The 17,762-nt window shown below is 39.2% G+C and overlaps 2 protein-coding genes and 1 long non-coding RNA gene across 4 annotated transcripts; all 3 read left to right on the top strand.

Annotated features, from left to right (window-relative positions):
• The first annotated feature begins 1,018 nt into the window (after nt 1-1,018).
• LOC136177477 (uncharacterized) lies at nt 1,019-3,502 on the top strand. The gene is made up of 4 exons (XR_010665089.1): nt 1,019-1,177; nt 1,324-1,380; nt 1,651-1,737; nt 1,850-3,502. It is a non-coding gene; the product is annotated as an uncharacterized lncRNA (long non-coding RNA).
• Nucleotides 3,503-3,525: 23 nt separating this feature from the next.
• Nucleotides 3,526-13,231, top strand: LOC109992818 (cornifelin homolog B-like). Its single transcript, XM_065950830.1, has 4 exons — nt 3,526-5,124; nt 6,750-6,856; nt 6,984-7,138; nt 11,438-13,231. The coding sequence occupies exons 2-4, from the start codon at nt 6,757-6,759 to the stop codon at nt 11,597-11,599; spliced, it is 417 nt and encodes a 138-aa protein (XP_065806902.1). The 5' UTR covers nt 3,526-5,124; nt 6,750-6,756; the 3' UTR covers nt 11,600-13,231.
• Nucleotides 13,232-13,404: 173 nt separating this feature from the next.
• ponzr4 (plac8 onzin related protein 4) lies at nt 13,405-17,318 on the top strand. Of its 2 annotated transcripts, none has more exons than XM_065950637.1 (4): nt 13,405-13,555; nt 15,011-15,127; nt 16,404-16,558; nt 16,796-17,318. In XM_065950637.1, exons 2-4 carry the CDS (start codon nt 15,022-15,024, stop codon nt 16,913-16,915), a joined length of 381 nt encoding a protein of 126 aa, XP_065806709.1. In that variant the 5' UTR covers nt 13,405-13,555; nt 15,011-15,021; the 3' UTR covers nt 16,916-17,318. The 2 variants fall into 2 exon arrangements, with proteins under 2 accessions (XP_065806709.1, XP_029135480.1); XM_029279647.2 differs by having other exon boundaries at nt 13,443-13,555; nt 15,014-15,127.
• Nucleotides 17,319-17,762: the final 444 nt, after the last annotated feature.

Below are 17,762 nucleotides of genomic sequence, written 5' to 3'. Positions count from 1 at the left end.
AACACTGAGAGTCATGGACTAGCCTCCACAGAGTTAAAACCAGATTATTACAGAGGGAGAGAAATAAATAAAAGACAGTTTAAACTTAAAGAAGAAGTTGTGGACGTGCTAAAAGAAGCCTGATATATTAAACCAGGAGATTACTTCACAAAACTAAAAGACAGTATCCCCAAAAGTGTTCAAGATGATCTGAGTGCAAAGGCAGGTCACTCTAATAACTGACTTTATTAACCCTGCTGTATCTTAATTTAAGAGACTGAGTAATACAGATGAATGCTCTTTAAAACTTAGCCAAAACAACAAAGCTAGTGCTCACCCTTCTTTGTGTTTTAATTTGTGTAGTCCTGCTCTAAAATGAGTGACCTTTTTAAGATTTCTAATAAATAATAATACACATATTATCTCCTACCAGCAGTTAAATATTGTTATGAAGGTAAGTTTGATGAAAAACTCTTGAACTTCTATTTAATGTTTTCAGTGTAAAGTAAGACAAACCCTGTTAAAGTTGATTTTGGGGCTTTGTTTGCCTTTATTTAGAGATAGAGAGGACGGTGGATCAAGTGAGAAATCAGAGAGAGAGAGTGGGTAATGTCATGCAGGAAAGGAGCCACATGTTGGATTCTAATGTGTCACTCACTTGGAGGCCTCTGTACATTGAGACGTGCACACTAACCACTAGGCTACTGGTGGCCCCTTATTAGTGTTGGATCAAACATATTAAATGTAATCTGAGTGACTGTGACGACCATGTGACCACTTGCTGCTGTTTGCTTGTTTGCTCATTTGTCACACGAGCCGGGCTGTGACAGTCACAATAAGATTATTCAAGTTTGAACTAAGCTTAAAATCCATGCCCTCTCCTGACCTGTATGTTTGTGCATCTGAACACTTGTTGTTGTGAATGGATGTGTTATCTACATGTTCATCACATTCTACTGATGAATCCATGCACGGCTGAAGGATTATAAAAAAAAAAAATCCCCCCATAGGACTTGCCAAGACTGATCCTAACCTGCAGATCAGACCCTGCAGACCCACATGAATGTCGCTATAAATCGCTTATTTTCTCTTCTTGGGTTGAACACTTTGTCGTGAGAGAACGCTGCCAGCATGTCCAGGATCGTAGGTGTCGCTCTCCTGCTCATCATTCTAACGGACGACTTCCATGAAAGCAAAGGTAAATACAAGATGAGTTTAATGTGGATCCTATAAATGAGTGACTTTGCATGCTGCACACTCTGAACCGGTAATACACAGTTGATGGATGATGTATTTCTGTTCCACATTAATGAGTTCTTACTTTTCTGTTTCCACTGTGCACAGCTTCACACATTAAATATAATGTGTCCAAAGAGCACATCCGCAAGTGTGGGTGCAGAGGTCAGTGTCCTTCATGTCTTTCATGCATTTGTGTTAGAATATGAGGAAAATCTGCATGCTGGTGGAAAAAGTGCTGAATCATCATCTGTTCAATTATGAAACGTTATTGAAGTCTTCTATTGGCAGGAGAGCATTGGTTGAGGCCTTTTTTTTTGGCAAACACTAAGAATACAGTTTGTCAGTAAAGCAGACAAAGAAACAATGTAAAAATAGGTTCTGGTGACAGTTTTGGTTTGATGTGTTTTATAAAGGTCTCTGTTCTCTTTGCAGTTTTTCCAAGTGGGAAAATACGGTGTCGCTCTCCTCTCTTTCGTGCAAAATATGTTGAGATACAGGATCGTGTTAAATGCTTCTGCAGTGAGTAAACGGGCACTATATGTGGGTGGGTGATGGGTTTTTTTTCTCTTTTTTTTCTGTCAGTAATCTGTGAAAATGTTTACTTTGCTGCCATTTTTCTATTTTTCTGTAGAGTTTCCAGAGTTTCAAGCTGCCTGCAAATCATCATTTCTCAGCACCCCACTTTAAAGGATGCTCATAGGTAGCTCATTCTGCATCCTTTCACTGCACATCATGTGGGGTTAAATCAGCACATCTCTGCAGGACACCACAGCATCCCATCATCTATACACACATAAAAACGTGCATTTAAATTTAGAAAGCTTTTCATAAGTGATAAAGAATGACTTTCTTTAAACAGAGAGATGGCTTTTGTTCATGAATGTTTGAATCATAGACTGTAAAAGAAGCTTGGCATTAGTTTGATATTTTGGTAAATAGACTCACTTTACGCTGATAGTTACAAAAGATTGATAGCACTAATGTCTGTACAGTAATTAATCTATAGTAGGGCTGTCAAACGATAATCTTTCATTATAATTAATCGTTTAATTTCAATTGTAAATCTTGATTACTCGCATGTTTGAATTTTTTTTTTTTTCCCATTTCAAAACTGTTTTTGTTGTGCTTTTATTTTGAATTGTTGTACTGTTTTAAGTAGGGCTTTCAGCATTAACTAGTTAATCTGGATTAATTGAGGTCTGAGATTACAGCATTATTTTTTTTATACCATGCTATTTTGTTCCTTTAGGCGCACCGTAGATAAGACTCCACAGTGTCTCCGTGTAGTCACAGTGATGGTAAAGAATGACACTGCCGCGTCTTTGAATGTCTCATTCATTTAAAAAAAACTCCCAGATAGCTCAGCTGACGAGTCAAAAGTAATATTCACCTTATGACTTAAAACATTTCACTTTTTTACTGTTCCTTTTAACGTTTTGACTTTAGTTTGTGATCTTTAATGAGTTAATTTTTCAGCTAAGTTAATGTAATAACCCTCAATCTACCAGAAGGTCCTTATTTAAAATTTATAAAAGCAGGGTTGAAATCAAACCACAAGTAAAGTACTCGCACACAGGGAGACGTTGTGATGGCTTTCATACGGTCGGCCTAAAGGGGAAAAAGTAGCAAGTGATTAAAACAAAATTTAATGCATTAATTTCTGAATTTAAATGCATCACGATCTAAGCATTAATGCTGACATCCCTAATCCACAGCTAGCAGCAGGTTAGCTTAGCTCAAAGATTAACAAAGGGTAAAACCTTTAGACTGCTACAGTCTACCAAAGTTCATCTATTTTATATGTCATGTCGAAAGAAAAAACTGCACAATGTCAGAAGCTAATAATCTTTACCCTTCTGTCTTTAGCTATACTTAGCTAACACACTGCTAGCTTGTACAGATGTAAACCCAGTATAAATGTATCTTTCTCATTTTACTCTGAGAAAATGTTTCCCCAAATGTTGAAATGTTGCCTCAAGAATTAACTTAAACGATTGTGAAACTAATTACAATACATGTGAGGACATGACATTCAGTGTTCAGCCATATTTTTTCTGATTGTGAAGTCTAGCTGAATAAAGATTGTTAGCCCTTTAAAAAGTTGTATCTTCAATATAGATAAAAGCTGAACATTAACTACTGTATATTGAAGAAAAGGGTTGACTGTTTGTACATATTTGGCTGGATGTGATACCATACCTAGCATAAATGTGACCTTTGCTAATCCTGTGTACGATCATCTGTGTCAGCTGCAGCCCTCATGGAAGAGGAGGCAAGATCTGCTTTAGAGGGGCAGGATTCACTCCAGTAGGACTTTCCAGTTTAGTTCACCTCAATCAGGATAATCAGACATCAGTTATCAGAGAATCAGCGTTTTTTTACGCTTCACTGTTCATATACAGTAAATCAGTCTCTAGAAGTTGTGGTGCAATTTAAAGTGGTGAAACTCTAAGAAGCAGATCAACAGCACAGCTCACATTTACATCACAGTGTTAGGCCTTTCCAATGTTTACCCTAAGTGATACATAAAAACAAGTTCTCTGTGATGACATGTTGTATTAAGTCCAGGGGTGTAACTTTCATTCTTCTTTCTACTGAAGTGGCATGGGTGTCCGTAGCTGTCACCCTGGTAAAAGAAGAATAAAAGGGTGTGGTGGGCGTTGAGGTTGGGTTGGGTTGGGTTGAGTTTGGTACTGACTCGCAGGGTCCCAGTGGAGGAAGGGGCTCTGGATGAGCCTGAAAAAAAGAATATGTTTTTGCATCATTGGTTGGTTTAAAATAGTTGAATTCATTAACATCATTCTTAACTCTTTCTTAATTCAAAAATCTTAGGAATAAAATTAGCTTAATGCCAAATGTTTATATGATTTCATATATTACATAGTTTCATTTGAACTGAAATTGAGTTTATATTTTCGTCCTACACATTTTTAAGTCGTTTTGTCAACCGAATAAGTTCACTATGCCATTTAAAGATAAAGATAAACTTTATTGATCCCCCATTGGGAGAAATTTCTTTGTTACAACAGATCAAAAACAGTAGTATAATTAGTAAAAAATAGCAAAAAGTTAAAAAACAAACATATTTACATTAATTAAAGAAAGCAAGAAATTACAATAGAGATAAAATAATACTAGGCATATACTATAAACACTTTCACTTGTGGAAAGACAGAGGACAGTTCTTATTAAAAAAAAACACACACAGTGTGTAGAATTACTGATTGTGAACATTGTTAGAGTCAGGTTGTAGTACTGTTGAACAGTCTGACTGCAGATGGGATGAACGACCTGCGGTAGCACTCTGTCTTGCAGGTTAAGTTATTGAATCTAAAATAATGTTCAAACTTTTCCTTCATGTACATGAGTTCATGTGTAAAATGTTTTTTGTTTGTAAAAATAAATGTGACTGCAGATGTTGTTGAGGAAATATCACACTTTGTCTTTCATGGTTATACTGAATTCTGAGGTTTAACACATGTATTTAACCTTTTATGGGTCAGTTGCATAAGGTGTGGTTATAGCATTTCTGCAGGTTTGGTTTGAGCGTGTGGTGGTGGGGCACGGTATGTTATCTTTTCATGAGGCCAGGAATTCCTGGTGACACACCTGCAGGGTAATTCCTGATTAAGTGGAATATACCTTAACACCGAGAGCTAACAATATAAAGCCAGGTTGACTGAAATTATGTGAAGGCAAAAACTTATCTGTCACTGAGATCTCTAAGTAAACTGTCAAAACACTGCAGGTCAGCAGAGGGTTGTGTTTCATATTTACACCAAAACACTGCAGTCATGCAACCATGTGAGAGTCAAAGTAAAGAAAGGAAAAAGTCAAACACACTACATAACAAATCTGTGTCCAGTTCTTGGTTTTCTTGGGATTTAAAGAGTGGAACATCGACAGGTAAGTCCTGTATTCTCCATCACAGCAAGCCTGGTTAGATATTTTCAGTTATACTTTGACTCTGCCGAGAAAGGTGAAAGGTAAATCATTCCACAGAGTCTGGCTCTGAGCCATGCGTGTACCAGAAAAAGAGAAAGCCCTGGTGGAATCTTTTCTCTCCTCAGAGTTTGGTATGTGTCAAGAGGAGCCGAGCTAAAGAATAACTCAGGTCCGGAGACAGCCGTGTTTAATCTTCAGTAAGAGTGGGGCGTAGACCTTTTGTTCTCAGCCAGCAGCTCACTGGTTTGTTGAGCTTATCTTTTCACTCAGATAGTGGTGGAAGTGGGCTTTGGTTATAGACAGGAATATCAGCCACAGGTACAGCATATGATGCTTTGTTTTAAGAGATGCTTATCTGTAGAGTTGTGAGACTGGGAAAGTAGAAATTCAGAGTTGCATTGGCATTCAAATTTGCACTTCAGAAGACTCGCCAATCGCCCTCAATTTTCTGTTTTGCCAAATACGTTTGGAGGAATCACACATTACTACAGAGCCCATCATGTTTTTTAAATCATTATTATGGCACTATTACATTATATTTAAATAAAGGACAAAGACCAATTCCTTGACACAAAAAACAGATCATTTTCATGTTAGCTTGATTGTTTTCTAACAGGCTTATATTTTATTAACTGAACATTTAGAAAGATCACATTAAAACTTACAGTTTCTGACATTGCTCTGAATGTAAAACAGGACGGTTAAAAGATCTGGCTTAGATTTTTAGCTTTATAGGATGAAGCAAAAGGATAAGATTAGCACATGTGACCGAGGCCAGACTGGTTACACAGAAAAAAAAGTTTGTATTTGTTGATTGGAAATTCATTATTTTGATCCAAACCCCAGTGTAACACATAGACTGTATACAACATGGACGTAGTCTCATTGACATCACCAACTAGTAGCTGAACTGCTGTTTTGAAGCATTGGTGGTCCCCATTGGCAATTCTATCTTTACACAACTTTTGATCTTTCCAGTAACAGTCATCAGTGGGGATTCTAGACTCCATAAGGACCCTAGGAAAAAATGTATTGGGGGACCCTCCAACCAACGTGTCCTGATGCTTACTCCTCTTTCTGTTTTCACTCCCCGATAGATGATTCCACTTCATTTCCCTTCAATGACTTTCATTGTCCACTTTGATTTCAACAGAATTAATGCATGCAACATTAAGCAGCTCAACTAGAGTGAATGCTGTCAGATAAGGAGGTTTCCTACTGTCCATACTGGCCTTGGGCCACAAGCAGTTGCCTGCCTTGCCTATTGACAAGCAGCACCTCTGACAGTAATAGAGGTGAAACTTAGGCAGGCCTTTAGCCTACTGGAAAACAGCTTCAACACGCCCACCTGTCAGTAAGATCAGCCCCTGCAACTGCATGCATCAGTCCTGCCCTTAAAATAATAAAAGTTAATGAAAAAGATACACCTCCTATACCATTTTCACAAATAAAGAAACAAAGTATAGAGACTAAAAACTGTTGCCACCAGATGTTGCAACTTGGTGTAACCATGTCCCATATCTTCTCTTTATGACACTTTATGTTATATGTGGTACTAATCTAGCTTTTTGTCCGACCTTATCCAGCTCGGCTATGTCCAAACAGGTGGTCCAGGTCCAGCCGGAGAGCAGGGTTCAGGATGCAGGTCAGTGGAGCACTGGCCTGTGTGAGTGCTATAAAGATGTGGGAGACTGTAAGTATTGAGAAACTTTTTTTAATATGATGAACTTTAAAATCAGTCTGAGAGACTTTACCACTGACAGTCATGTTGATGTGTGCTGAGGTTGATCTGCTGTGTGTGTCTGGTTGTGTGTTTGCAGGCTGCTTTGCTCTGTGCTGCCTCCCAGTGTTCACCTGTAAGGTGACCCATGATGTGGGTGCATGTCCCTGCCTGCCTCTGCTGGACTGTATAGGCTGTGTTCCTCCGGCCTCTCTCGCCATGAGGGCATCTGTAAGAGAACGATACGGCATAAAGGTGAACACAGCTCAGATACAAAGTTTCCAGTTGAAATTCTATAAATAGCCATTTGTTTTTATGTTCTCAACTTTTTGCCAAGTCATAGTTTTGGGATCATTTTTTTTATAAGATAAGATATTAGATCCAAGTTTTGATCAACACACTTGAGATTCAAAAAGCTCCATTGGTTAGGGAGGGTTTAGGAAGGGGTAGTTCCTGCACAAGTCCCCCAAGACTCCTTGGTCTAGATTTTCCAAGTCACTGAAATGTATTGGATGGATTGGAGGCATCAAACTTCAGCCATATTTTCTGATTTAATGTATCATTAATGGTGATTAAGTGTGTTTTCTAAAGGTAAGCACATTGCAGAGTTTAAAACCAATCTACACCCCAATAAAGGCTGCTGTGTGAGGTATCTGTCCATCCACACTCATCATTTTTACTTGTATGTTCAGGGGTTCTTTGACAGCAGCTCATGTAGTCATGCAGTCTCACACATAGAAGTGATGTGCTGATGGTGTGCTGATGGTGTGCTGATTTAGTAAGGGCTTAGTCTTCAGTCCAGAGGGTGGACTTTTGTTTTCAATTTTTGTCCAAATTTTGATCAAACTGGAATTGGAAGTGTTGGATTGAGATTTTCTTTTGTTACCTGACTTTGTGTTTCATGTAATTTGGGGGGAATTTACACATCTTAGTTTATCAACGTTTCTTTGTAGAGGGACAGGTTTATGATGTACATCCATGCCAAACACCACAGCATTTATAGCCTAAGTTAAGCCTAAAATGTGTCCTGCTGACAGTGAGAGCTCAATAGATGTGGTTTGTTCACCATTGACTTCCATTGTTTCCAATGAGGAGTATTACTGCCAATGACAGCCAAACATCCAAGTTGGCTCAAAATGAGTTGCACCTAGGCCCATCTGGGATACCCAACTTAAGTCCAATCAATGACCAGAATGTCGATGGGGGCCCCACATTAGTTGGCCCTGGTACAGTAAATGTTGATGGGCTCCACATAGAGCCCATATGAGTAAAATGTAGCCAACTTTGGACCCATCCAATATCATTTACTGTAAAACATGTGAAGCCAATTTCAGGGAAGCTTTTGGCCAATAAGAAGAAAACTGCAATCGTAGTAAACGGTTTAATAGCTCTGACACTGACTTTTGGTTTTTGTTGCTTCTTCCTGAATGCATTCATGGCATTTATTTTGTTTTTGATCTGACAGAATATGTCTAAGAATATGTTGATTTTCCTAGTTAAAGTGGTGGTGTTGTTTGAGAGCTAAAGATGTGATTGTATTGTATCAGCCGAGCAAAGTGGCCCCTGTAGTCATGAAGGTGTGATAAAAAAAACAAACGTTCAGATTGCTTACACTGGTGCCACACTGTCCCCAGCTCAATAACACAGAGCTGCAGGAGCTTTGAAAGATTACAATTACTGCTCAGGAAATGGAGTGATGGAACACAATAACAGCACACAGGAGAAAAAGCTGCAACATCAAGGAGAGGTGCTTAATGACGCTGGTTATTACTTCAGCAACGCAACATCAGATCAATCTTATTAAAATGCAGATAGTGATGCAGTGAAATCAGGGCAATACAAATCTTTACTACAGTCACACATAACTTAATGAATAAACAAGAAACTATCACTGCCTTTAATACACAGCAAGCTGCTAAGACTTCCCACCTACTCGTTTACTCAGGTGCTGTTTTTTTCACACTTAGTTAATACTCAAATATCTGCCTGCATGACCACAGATCTCAACAGACATCAGGTCCACGACACTGACGAGTGTACACAACCAACACAAAACAGATGTTTGTCATGCAAACGGCAAATACCGGGCTGCCAAGTGAGTGAGTTTGATGAATGCTAAGCCAAGCCAATCCTTTCTGGGACAGTGAAGACGAGGAGAGATAAGACAAGAGGTGGGAGTGGTTGGAGGACAGGCTGGAGAGCTGCCATCGGAGAGAAGGAGGTGGTTGGTAATGTTGGCTTCTCTGTAGGTGGAGTGGGCAGTGGATCGCTGTCAATACTGCAGAGCAGGAGTGAGGAAGGTGCCAATAGTTCTTGTGAAAACAAGTCCAAGCATGTAGGCTGTTTGCAAAGCAAAGCAATTATGGATGGAAGAGGAGACAGTGCTGAAAAAGTGTGTAACGTGAGAATGACACCGTGCAGGCAGATTGCTCTAAAGCTGATGCAAATTCCTGAATATCTCTTTTCACAACTTCTAAGTTCTTGGGTTAGGGTTAAAGTGATACTTCATATTACTAGGCTGATCTTTTCCTGTACCTCTGTAAGAATTGTTTTTTAGATGAAAATTTTAATACTGTGTCAATTGCAAATCTCACTGTAATTATTTGCTGTAAAAACTGCAAACAAAGGCTGTTCCTGAAGCGTTTTGTTGAGTCTTCGTCTCTTACCTACCCCCAGCACTAGTTTTAGACACGTACAATTACCATATAGAAGTAGTCAATCTTGTCTCTGATGGTCAGGTCTGCTTTTGTAGGTCTTATCAGTATGAATTTCAGTCTTTTTTACATACACTTAAAAACTCCTCACAGAAGCTTTAAGTAGAGATTTTTTATTTAGAATAGTTACATCATAAATTCGTACCATGGCTCCACTTTAAGAAGTTGATATTGGGTTTAGTTTTATCAGCCATAATGTCACGGCTCAAGGCTTTTTGTCGATTGATCACAACTCAGAATAATTAAAAACGTAATTGATACATAGAAGAAGCGGGAGAGGAGCCATAGTTTGGTCTTGAACCTGATCTGCGGCTACTGTACATCGGAATCAGAAATACTAGTAAAGGGGGGAATTCAGTTAATGGGGTGAGACCTTACTGCTAGGTCATATTTTGGGGTCGGGGAATTTTGGGCCTCTCTTTGACACATGTAGAGAGACAGGAAATGTGTATGTATTTTTGGATCAGCCTTTGGTGATTTGGTAAGTGCTACTAGCCAAAGCTAGCATGCTAACATCCAATAACTACAGTTTACATGCCTATCAGCATGTTAGCATAATTTTTGTCCATTAGCATGCTGACATCAGCATTTAGCTGAAAGCATCAATGTGCCTCCAAGAGCTGCTAGCATGGCTAAAGCCTGGTGTTGAAAAAAATATTATAAATGTTTTGACAAAATAATCCACATTTCATGACAGCCCCCCCAAAAAAACTTTTATCTCAGCCAGTAAAAGATTAGGATGTATTTATTTTTTAATATTGGACTTTCTAAACTAAATTAATTAGGATAGAGCTCATGGGTGAATGTCAGATGAGATTTTCACAGCACACTGAAGAAACAGCCTTTTATATGTTTTACAAAGCAAACATTATTGTAGTGTTTGCTACATTAGTGTAGTGCTGAGCTGCTCAAGAAAGAAAAGTGTGTAAACCCTCAAACGTGCAATACTTTTTCCCACACATAACACATTTGTGTCAGAATCAAAGAATTGAATTAAAACTCTAAACTGAAGGTGGACAGTGAGCAGTGAATTCAGTACAAAACTGCATGATTTGTAGTGCAACAAATAATATGTAGATTATTGTTGTTGATCATTCTTATTAAGCCAAAATCAAAGGCTGATTTATTTTGGGTTCTTGACTGTGACAAAGTTAGAAGTACCAGTCATCAATCAAAGCTGACAGAAACTTCTCATATCTTAGTTGCGTTGCTGACTCAGTATCACGGAGACGGGATCATATGCTCATACTGCAGATAGAACAACTAGAATCTGACCTCTCTCTGTCGTTCTCAGACTATTGATTTATTAAAGCTCACCCACCGATGTTTCCATCTCAACATTACTGAAGACCTCTGTATCCTGGCTGCTGTTCCTAAAGCAGAGAAACTCTCATATGTACTTATACAGAGTCAGATAAACACACTTTTTACTGTTACCCTGACAATAACGCTGTTATTTATTTACTTCAAGCAACTGCTTTGTCTATATTGAGTTTTTACTTTCCTGGACTTTTTTGAAAATTGAAGTTGGGTATCCCAATCTTTAGAAACAGTTGTTTGTCTGACATCTGAATAAAAATGATTCTAGCAAAACTTCAGCAAATTTTGAATTGTATCCTAACTTACCTCAGGTAATACAGTTAATCTAAAGTGATTTAAATTTAAGCTCAAACAAGAGTGCAAGGAGAAAAGAAAAGAAAACTGCTGCATTGTATACATCAGAAAACGTGCCTTTTTTTTTCAAACCTAAATGCAAATGTTCATCTTTTGTTTCGAGCCTCCCACCTGTGCTCAGGCTTCTCTCTTTCTCTCTCTCTCTCTCTCTCTCTGTGTCTTACAGGGGAGTGTGTGGAGCGACTGCTTGTACGGATGCTGCTGCTATCCGCTTTCTTGGCTCCAGATCTCCAGAGAGCTGAAGAGAAGGGCAGCATCCCACGCCGCCTCCTCTTCCTCAGCCAGATACACTGCTCTGACCTCCCTGCAGGGGGCGCACTTGGTCTAGATAAAGTACATGCAGCGCTCCTTTTCTTCTCTGGCCTGTGCTGCAGCTTTCCCTCCAGAGTAAAGGAGTTGATTTAATCACACTTCCTCTGGCCTACAGACACTCCCTGTTACCATTGTTAACACAATGCTCGCCAAAGATCAGTTTGACCCCAGATAAAGTGAAAGAAGTTTGATAAAAGTCTAAAAATATGTACATTCAAAAACTTAAAAACACATGGTTAAAAGTGTACCCACAGCCGTCAGTGTTACACCGATCCATGCTCGTTTTGTACTCCTGTACACTTTTGCTGCTTTACATTTACAAGAAGGTGGGTCACATCATTTTTACTCTTTCAATTCACGGCTCCTCTTTGAGGGGTACCATCCCCCGGTCAAAAGTAAAGACATTTGTAAGACAAACCAAACAAAGAAAGTCGGCCAGACCAGACAAACATGACCAAACAGACGAGAGACGACCAGATGGACGAGGACAAGACAACCAGGACTGGACCAGAGGGACAAAACAGGACCAGGCGGACACAGAGGCGCTGCTTGTCAACAGGCAAGGCAGGCAACTGCTTGGGGCCTCAGACCAGAAGAGGGCCCCTGAGGGCTCCCTAATTTAAACCAAAGCAGCAGCCTAATATTTGCAAATTTTGCAATGACAGTTGGAAGCCTCTCTAAGCCGTATTGACGGTAGAGATTCGTTATGGCCTTGTAGCAGAATTGCACTATGAAAAGGGAAATTGTTAATAACCTAACCTGCTACCTGTCTCTTCCATTCTGATACATCTAGCTCATTAGTTAAAGCTGGTTTAACATGGTATGAGTGTGCACATTCAGACAAGTCTGAGTAGACAGGCAGATAAGCCAGCCGATCATTTCATTCAGTCCTGATGGGATGGCTGACTAGACTTTTGAAATACCTGTGGCATCTGCACGTACCAGATTGTTGTCTTTACTGTCAGTGCATTTGATTTACAGATTGCTTTGCAGGCATGTCACGACAATTTAAACAAAAATGAAGAATTTCTCTAAACTGTGTCTAAAAAGTTCTTCACCAAGACATTTTTAAATGTTATTGCAGACTCTAGTTGAAAATTGTGTGCATGGAGATGATACGGGGTTAGACTTTAGGCTTAGCTGATACTGTAAACTGTGTTTTTCTCTCAAATCAAATGTGCAACATGGTTAAAATGTGTAAGGAATTATGCTTTATCAATTAAATTGTTTTCTATCTTTTCTTTAGTCTTTTAAGTTCATCATGTTGGAGGTGGTAAAAAAAAGAAGAAGGGATCAAGTAAGTTGCCAGTTTGTTGGCAGACACGATATGAAATTTAAAACTTTTACATACTGTACATGTATCGAAATTGATGGATTTGAACTTTTTTGCACAATATTAAAAGAGCATCAGATTATACATTTGCGTTTTACCTTAAAGTGCAACCAAACTATTTGACATTTGTCAGAATTTTGCAAATGCAATATTTTATACTGCAATATCAAGTCAGAAATATTCACTGTAACATATTTTATTATTCTTACTTTCTTTATGTTGTACCAGAATTGTTTTAAAATCCAAATATTTTGAGTTGAACGGTTGCAATAAAATATCAAAAGTTGCTGTGAGTCTAAAAGCAACATTGTGAAAATACAGAATCTCAGTGAATGCAATCAAACGAAGGCCTTGGGACATACTGTATGTTACTGTAAAGTAAGCGTCATACATTCTTTTAAGTTCTTATCACACACATGTCTCCAAACAATTGTACTCTTCAAACGTGCGTCTCACCATAACACACATTTAAAGAGGGATGTCCGACTGACGTCTGATGTGATGTCTGACACAAGTCAGACTGGATGGACGAGTCAGTGACAAGCATCCGTTCACTTCTCTGCAGATAGTCTATAAGATCCATCGTTGTTCTACAAATCCATTCATAGCTGATCCTTCTTCCTCAAAACACAAAAACAGGTAGGACATGAGAGAAACTTGCAATTATGCAAGATTCATTGAAATATTGCGAACATGCAAATCTGCTGTAGGACAGAGCTCATGATTGTGATTTTATGCTTAAGGGTTGTATTTTTCCAAGGGACAGTTACTTTTTTTTGGGGGGGGGGGCTTTGTATGCCTTTATTGGAGAGACAGGGCAGTGAATAGTGCTGGAAATCAGGGAGAGTGGGGGATGACATGCGGGAAAGGAGACACAGGTTAGATTCAAGGACGGACCACGTTCCTAGTAACCTAGTGGTTATTTTGCGCCTTTGCACATTGGGTACAAAATAACCATTAGGGCACCGGTGCCCCAAGAGAGAGCTACTTTATATATCAATTTACATATCAAAAATGATATTTTATTTTAGGAAGTTAGAGAGATATTGAGAAAGGAGATAGGAGCTTCGAGGAGTGCAGGAAAAAATGAGTGCATGGACGCATTACACTCAGCCACCCAAATGGAGGCAGCAGAGGATACGTCCCATTAACTGAGACATAAAGAGCGAGTTGTGCAGTGGCACTGGATCAGAGCATAGATAGATCAGAGCAGCAGACCAGGCTAGAGTGAGTCAGCTGTGATTTTTTTGTGTTTGGGCCTGTCAGTACGAGGGCCTGTGGTTTTGTTTGTGAGATAAAATAGATCGAAACGTAAATTAAAATTATCATGATGCTAATTCTGCTACCCAGTTCATTGCATTTCCCAGTAAGTGTTAGCATCAAGCTAACTAACTAAGATATGCATCACGGTCTATTTATGTTAAATTGTGCCCATTCTGGAAAACACTGCACCAGCTGTCACTGACTATAGCAGGGACTTCATCTAGTTAAATGTTCAAGGTCTTACATATCCTGAGATTCATTGTGCACCAATTTACACAAAGAGGTAGACTTTGAAGCGACAACTTCTTTTTAAATTTTAACTAACTGGTATAAACTCAGTCAAAAAGCTAGCAGTACTCACGTTAAAAATGAAAGGGGCCTTGAAACTTTAAATTATCTTTACAATAATACAATAATTTAATCATGTAATATATCAGCCCCCCCCCCCTCCACAGACCCCAAACTGGAAAAAGTGGTAAAAGAGAATGGATGGTTATGTCAGGTAGTTCTGAAGCAGCTTTTGAGGTTGCTAGGCAACCGGGGCATTCTTTGGTAACCATTGGGTAAGGGCAGGAACAGCTGGTGATGAAAACAGGATATCCTCCGTAGACAGGATTGTGTAATTTCAGCATGACCTGAGCAGTCTACACAGGGTACACAGGCTGGGTCCTTCTAAGGATGCTTCCTTTTACTTCAGACAAAGAATATATGTAACACACAGTACAAATATTTTTGACAAGAAAAGTCTTCGCCTATATGTTAAACCCACCAAGTTTCAACACAAAGCAAAGTTTCTTTGCAACAGTTACTGTGATCTATGTTTTCTGTCAGAAGCCAAAGCCATGTCTGTGAAGATGGTTGTGACACAACCAAGGCCCTTCATCATGGACTCTGTTTCCAACCAATGGACGTCTGGCATCTGTGACTGCCTTCAAGACCTTCCCCAGTGTGAGTTTACAGTGACAGTATTTCATCTGGGCCCTTCGACTTTTGAACGACCTCTCTGCGGAGTTTATCTGTTCTTGGACACGAGTGTAGATATCCTGTATCAACAACATAAAGTATAATCCACCATATGTTTACTCTGTGACCATAATCAGCCAAATGAACATCATAACAGTATAGAAGAAGATTTAAAAAAACAGATTTTGTAGACTTGCATATGTTCTATTTTGGAACCAGTCGTGTTGTCCAATTAGACAAGGATCCTGCAGCCTGCTTCCTTTCTGAAGGGCATTAGAAAGGATTATGATTATTTTTTTATTTAACCTTTATTTAACCAGGTAAAATAACCTCATTGAGATCAGGATCTCTTTCACAAGGGTGACCTGATCAAGAGGGCAGCAGCACACGTCATAAAAAGCATTACATGATAAAGAGACAATAAGTTAGGAGAGAACAACAATTTACAATGTGCAAATTGATTTACAGATAAAGTGCAGAATCTTGATCAAGGATTACAATTCAGAAACACAGGCACTGTCCAATTGTCTCGCGTATTTTATATTTTAAGATCGAGCCAAAGGTTTCAAGCGAAATGAGCTCCGCCATTTTCAAGTCATTTTGGAGAAAGTTCCATGCGGTGGGAGCAGCAAAACTAAACGCTCTTTTCCCGAGCTCCGTGCGGACACGAGGCACAGACAGTTTAAAGACATCACAGGAACGCAAGGCATAGTGGCTTCTGGTTCTTTGAAGGTCTGAACATAAATAAGAAGGCACCAAACTAAGAAGAGCTTTATAAATAAACTTCAGCCAGTGTATATGCCTGCGAACCTTCAAAGATGGCCAATCTGAGTTAGTGTACAGGTCACAGTGATGAGTGAAGCGTCTACAACCAGTAACAAATCTCAACGCACAGTGATACACGGTGTCCAATGACTGTAAACATTTGGCCGAGGCACCCATGTACAGTACATCTCCATAATCCAACAAAGGAAGGAGGGTTGATGAAACCAAAAGTTTCCTTGCTCTGAGGGAAAAGCTGGATTTATTTCTATAATAAAATCCCAACTTCACCTTAAGTTTAGAGGTCAAATTGGCAATATGTGATGTGAAAAGATGCAGACTTAAGGCACCTCCACATCTGTTAACTTGTAAATTGAATAGACAGCATCTTCTCCTTTTACAGCACACAGTCTATTCTGTTGTTTCCTTTGATTTTGACCTTTCAGACTGTTGCATATTTATTCGACGTTAAGCTCACTCCTGCTGCTGTTTTTTTCAGGTTGCCTTTCCTGTTGGTGTTCTCCCTGCTTCGCCTGTAAGACGGCACATGAGGCCGGAGAGTGTCTGTGTTTACCTCTGCTTGACGCTTGTGGACTCATACCACCCATCAATACAGCCCTCAGGGTTTCAGTGCGCCAACGCTATGGCATTGAGGTATGGACAAAATGCTATCCTTTTCACGATAATAAATTAAGTGGGCCTCAACTGCGTCAGTGCTTACCTGCATAGAAGTCAACACAAACGTATCTGTGATCTCTGATTAGTCTCGTCATGTTCTCAACATTGTGTTTCCAACGTCACATTTAGAGTGCACTATGTTCCTTTGTAAGGTCACACATTAATTAATGACTGTAAAAATAAGATGATGCCTAACTGTGTCTCTCTTCACAGGGTACGGTTTTCAAGGACTGTGTGTACGCCTGCTGCTGCGGGCCCTGCTCCTGGTGCCAAATAGCAAGAGAAATCAAAACAAGGATGAGTCCTATTACCCTCGTGAATGTGGGAAAATAAAACATCATCATTATTCACAAAAATGTCATCACAGTCCTCTGAAGCTTCATCAAGACTTCAAGATCAAAATGCTTTTTTTAACAGTAAAAGGGTGAGGGGTACTTAGACTTCTTTGTAAACTGTTGTAAGGCTGCCTGAGGAATGTCACTGAGTAACTGATTACAGATCAGAACATGTGGGTCGTAAATGTTGCATCACTAACAGAGATAAGAGGCTGTCTTTTATGAAAATCCTGCATTCAATCTTTCCTAAGTTGTTTTTTACGATTATTATAACGAGGTGTCGATCGACTTAGTGCTAATTTAATGCTGCAGTTTGTGGATGTTGGATTGCACAGCAATATACAAGGGGATGTTTCTGTTGTGAAGCCAAATATAAATAAAGAAGACAATATATGTGTGTATATATACAGTATGTATACATAGGGGCTTTACTCTGTTATACTACAGTCTTGTCATTGGTAAAAAGTCTTTGGCCGAAAGAATGAATGAATTTAGGCCAAATGATCCGCTAATCAAGGGGACGTTCCATGCCCCACGTCACTCATTTAAACTACAAAAGAGAATGGAGGAGGATGCTACACTGGCTGTAAAATAAAACCATTTTATAGATTTAGCATTTTTCAATCGGTTTAATTAAACCAGGTTTGTTGCAGAGACAATGCATACATTTTGTTTTCCAGAAACAACTCTAGATGATCTCCTTGTCTCTGATTGGTTTCATGGTTTTGGACTGGTCTGGACCAATAATCCTGCATTGAGGTACAGGGTTTAATGCTCAAAGAGGTTTTTTGCAACAGCAGTTCAGATGCATATGTGTCAATTTTTTGGTCTATCAAATTCAAGGG

This window comes from Labrus bergylta, chromosome 22 (genome assembly GCF_963930695.1).
Source record: "Labrus bergylta chromosome 22, fLabBer1.1, whole genome shotgun sequence".
Classification (NCBI taxonomy): Eukaryota; Metazoa; Chordata; class Actinopteri; order Labriformes; family Labridae; genus Labrus; species Labrus bergylta.
Note: the sequence above shows the minus strand (reverse complement) of the source record. Positions and strands in the feature narration are given on the sequence as shown.

What these genes read in the sequence shown, in the direction of transcription:
- ponzr4 (XM_065950637.1), top strand. Translation starts at nt 15,022, where the DNA reads ATGTCTGTGAAGATGGTTGTGACACAACCAAGGCCCTTCATCATGGAC. An exon ending in CCTTCAAGACCTTCCCCAGT is followed by an intron (nt 15,128 to 16,403) that starts GTGAGTTTACAG and finishes TGTTTTTTTCAG; the next exon opens with GTTGCCTTTCCTGTTGGTGT. An exon ending in GCCAACGCTATGGCATTGAG is followed by an intron (nt 16,559 to 16,795) that starts GTATGGACAAAA and finishes CTCTCTTCACAG; the next exon opens with GGTACGGTTTTCAAGGACTG.
- LOC109992818 (XM_065950830.1), top strand. Translation starts at nt 6,757, where the DNA reads ATGTCCAAACAGGTGGTCCAGGTCCAGCCGGAGAGCAGGGTTCAGGAT. An exon ending in CTATAAAGATGTGGGAGACT is followed by an intron (nt 6,857 to 6,983) that starts GTAAGTATTGAG and finishes GTGTGTTTGCAG; the next exon opens with GCTGCTTTGCTCTGTGCTGC. An exon ending in GAGAACGATACGGCATAAAG is followed by an intron (nt 7,139 to 11,437) that starts GTGAACACAGCT and finishes TGTGTCTTACAG; the next exon opens with GGGAGTGTGTGGAGCGACTG.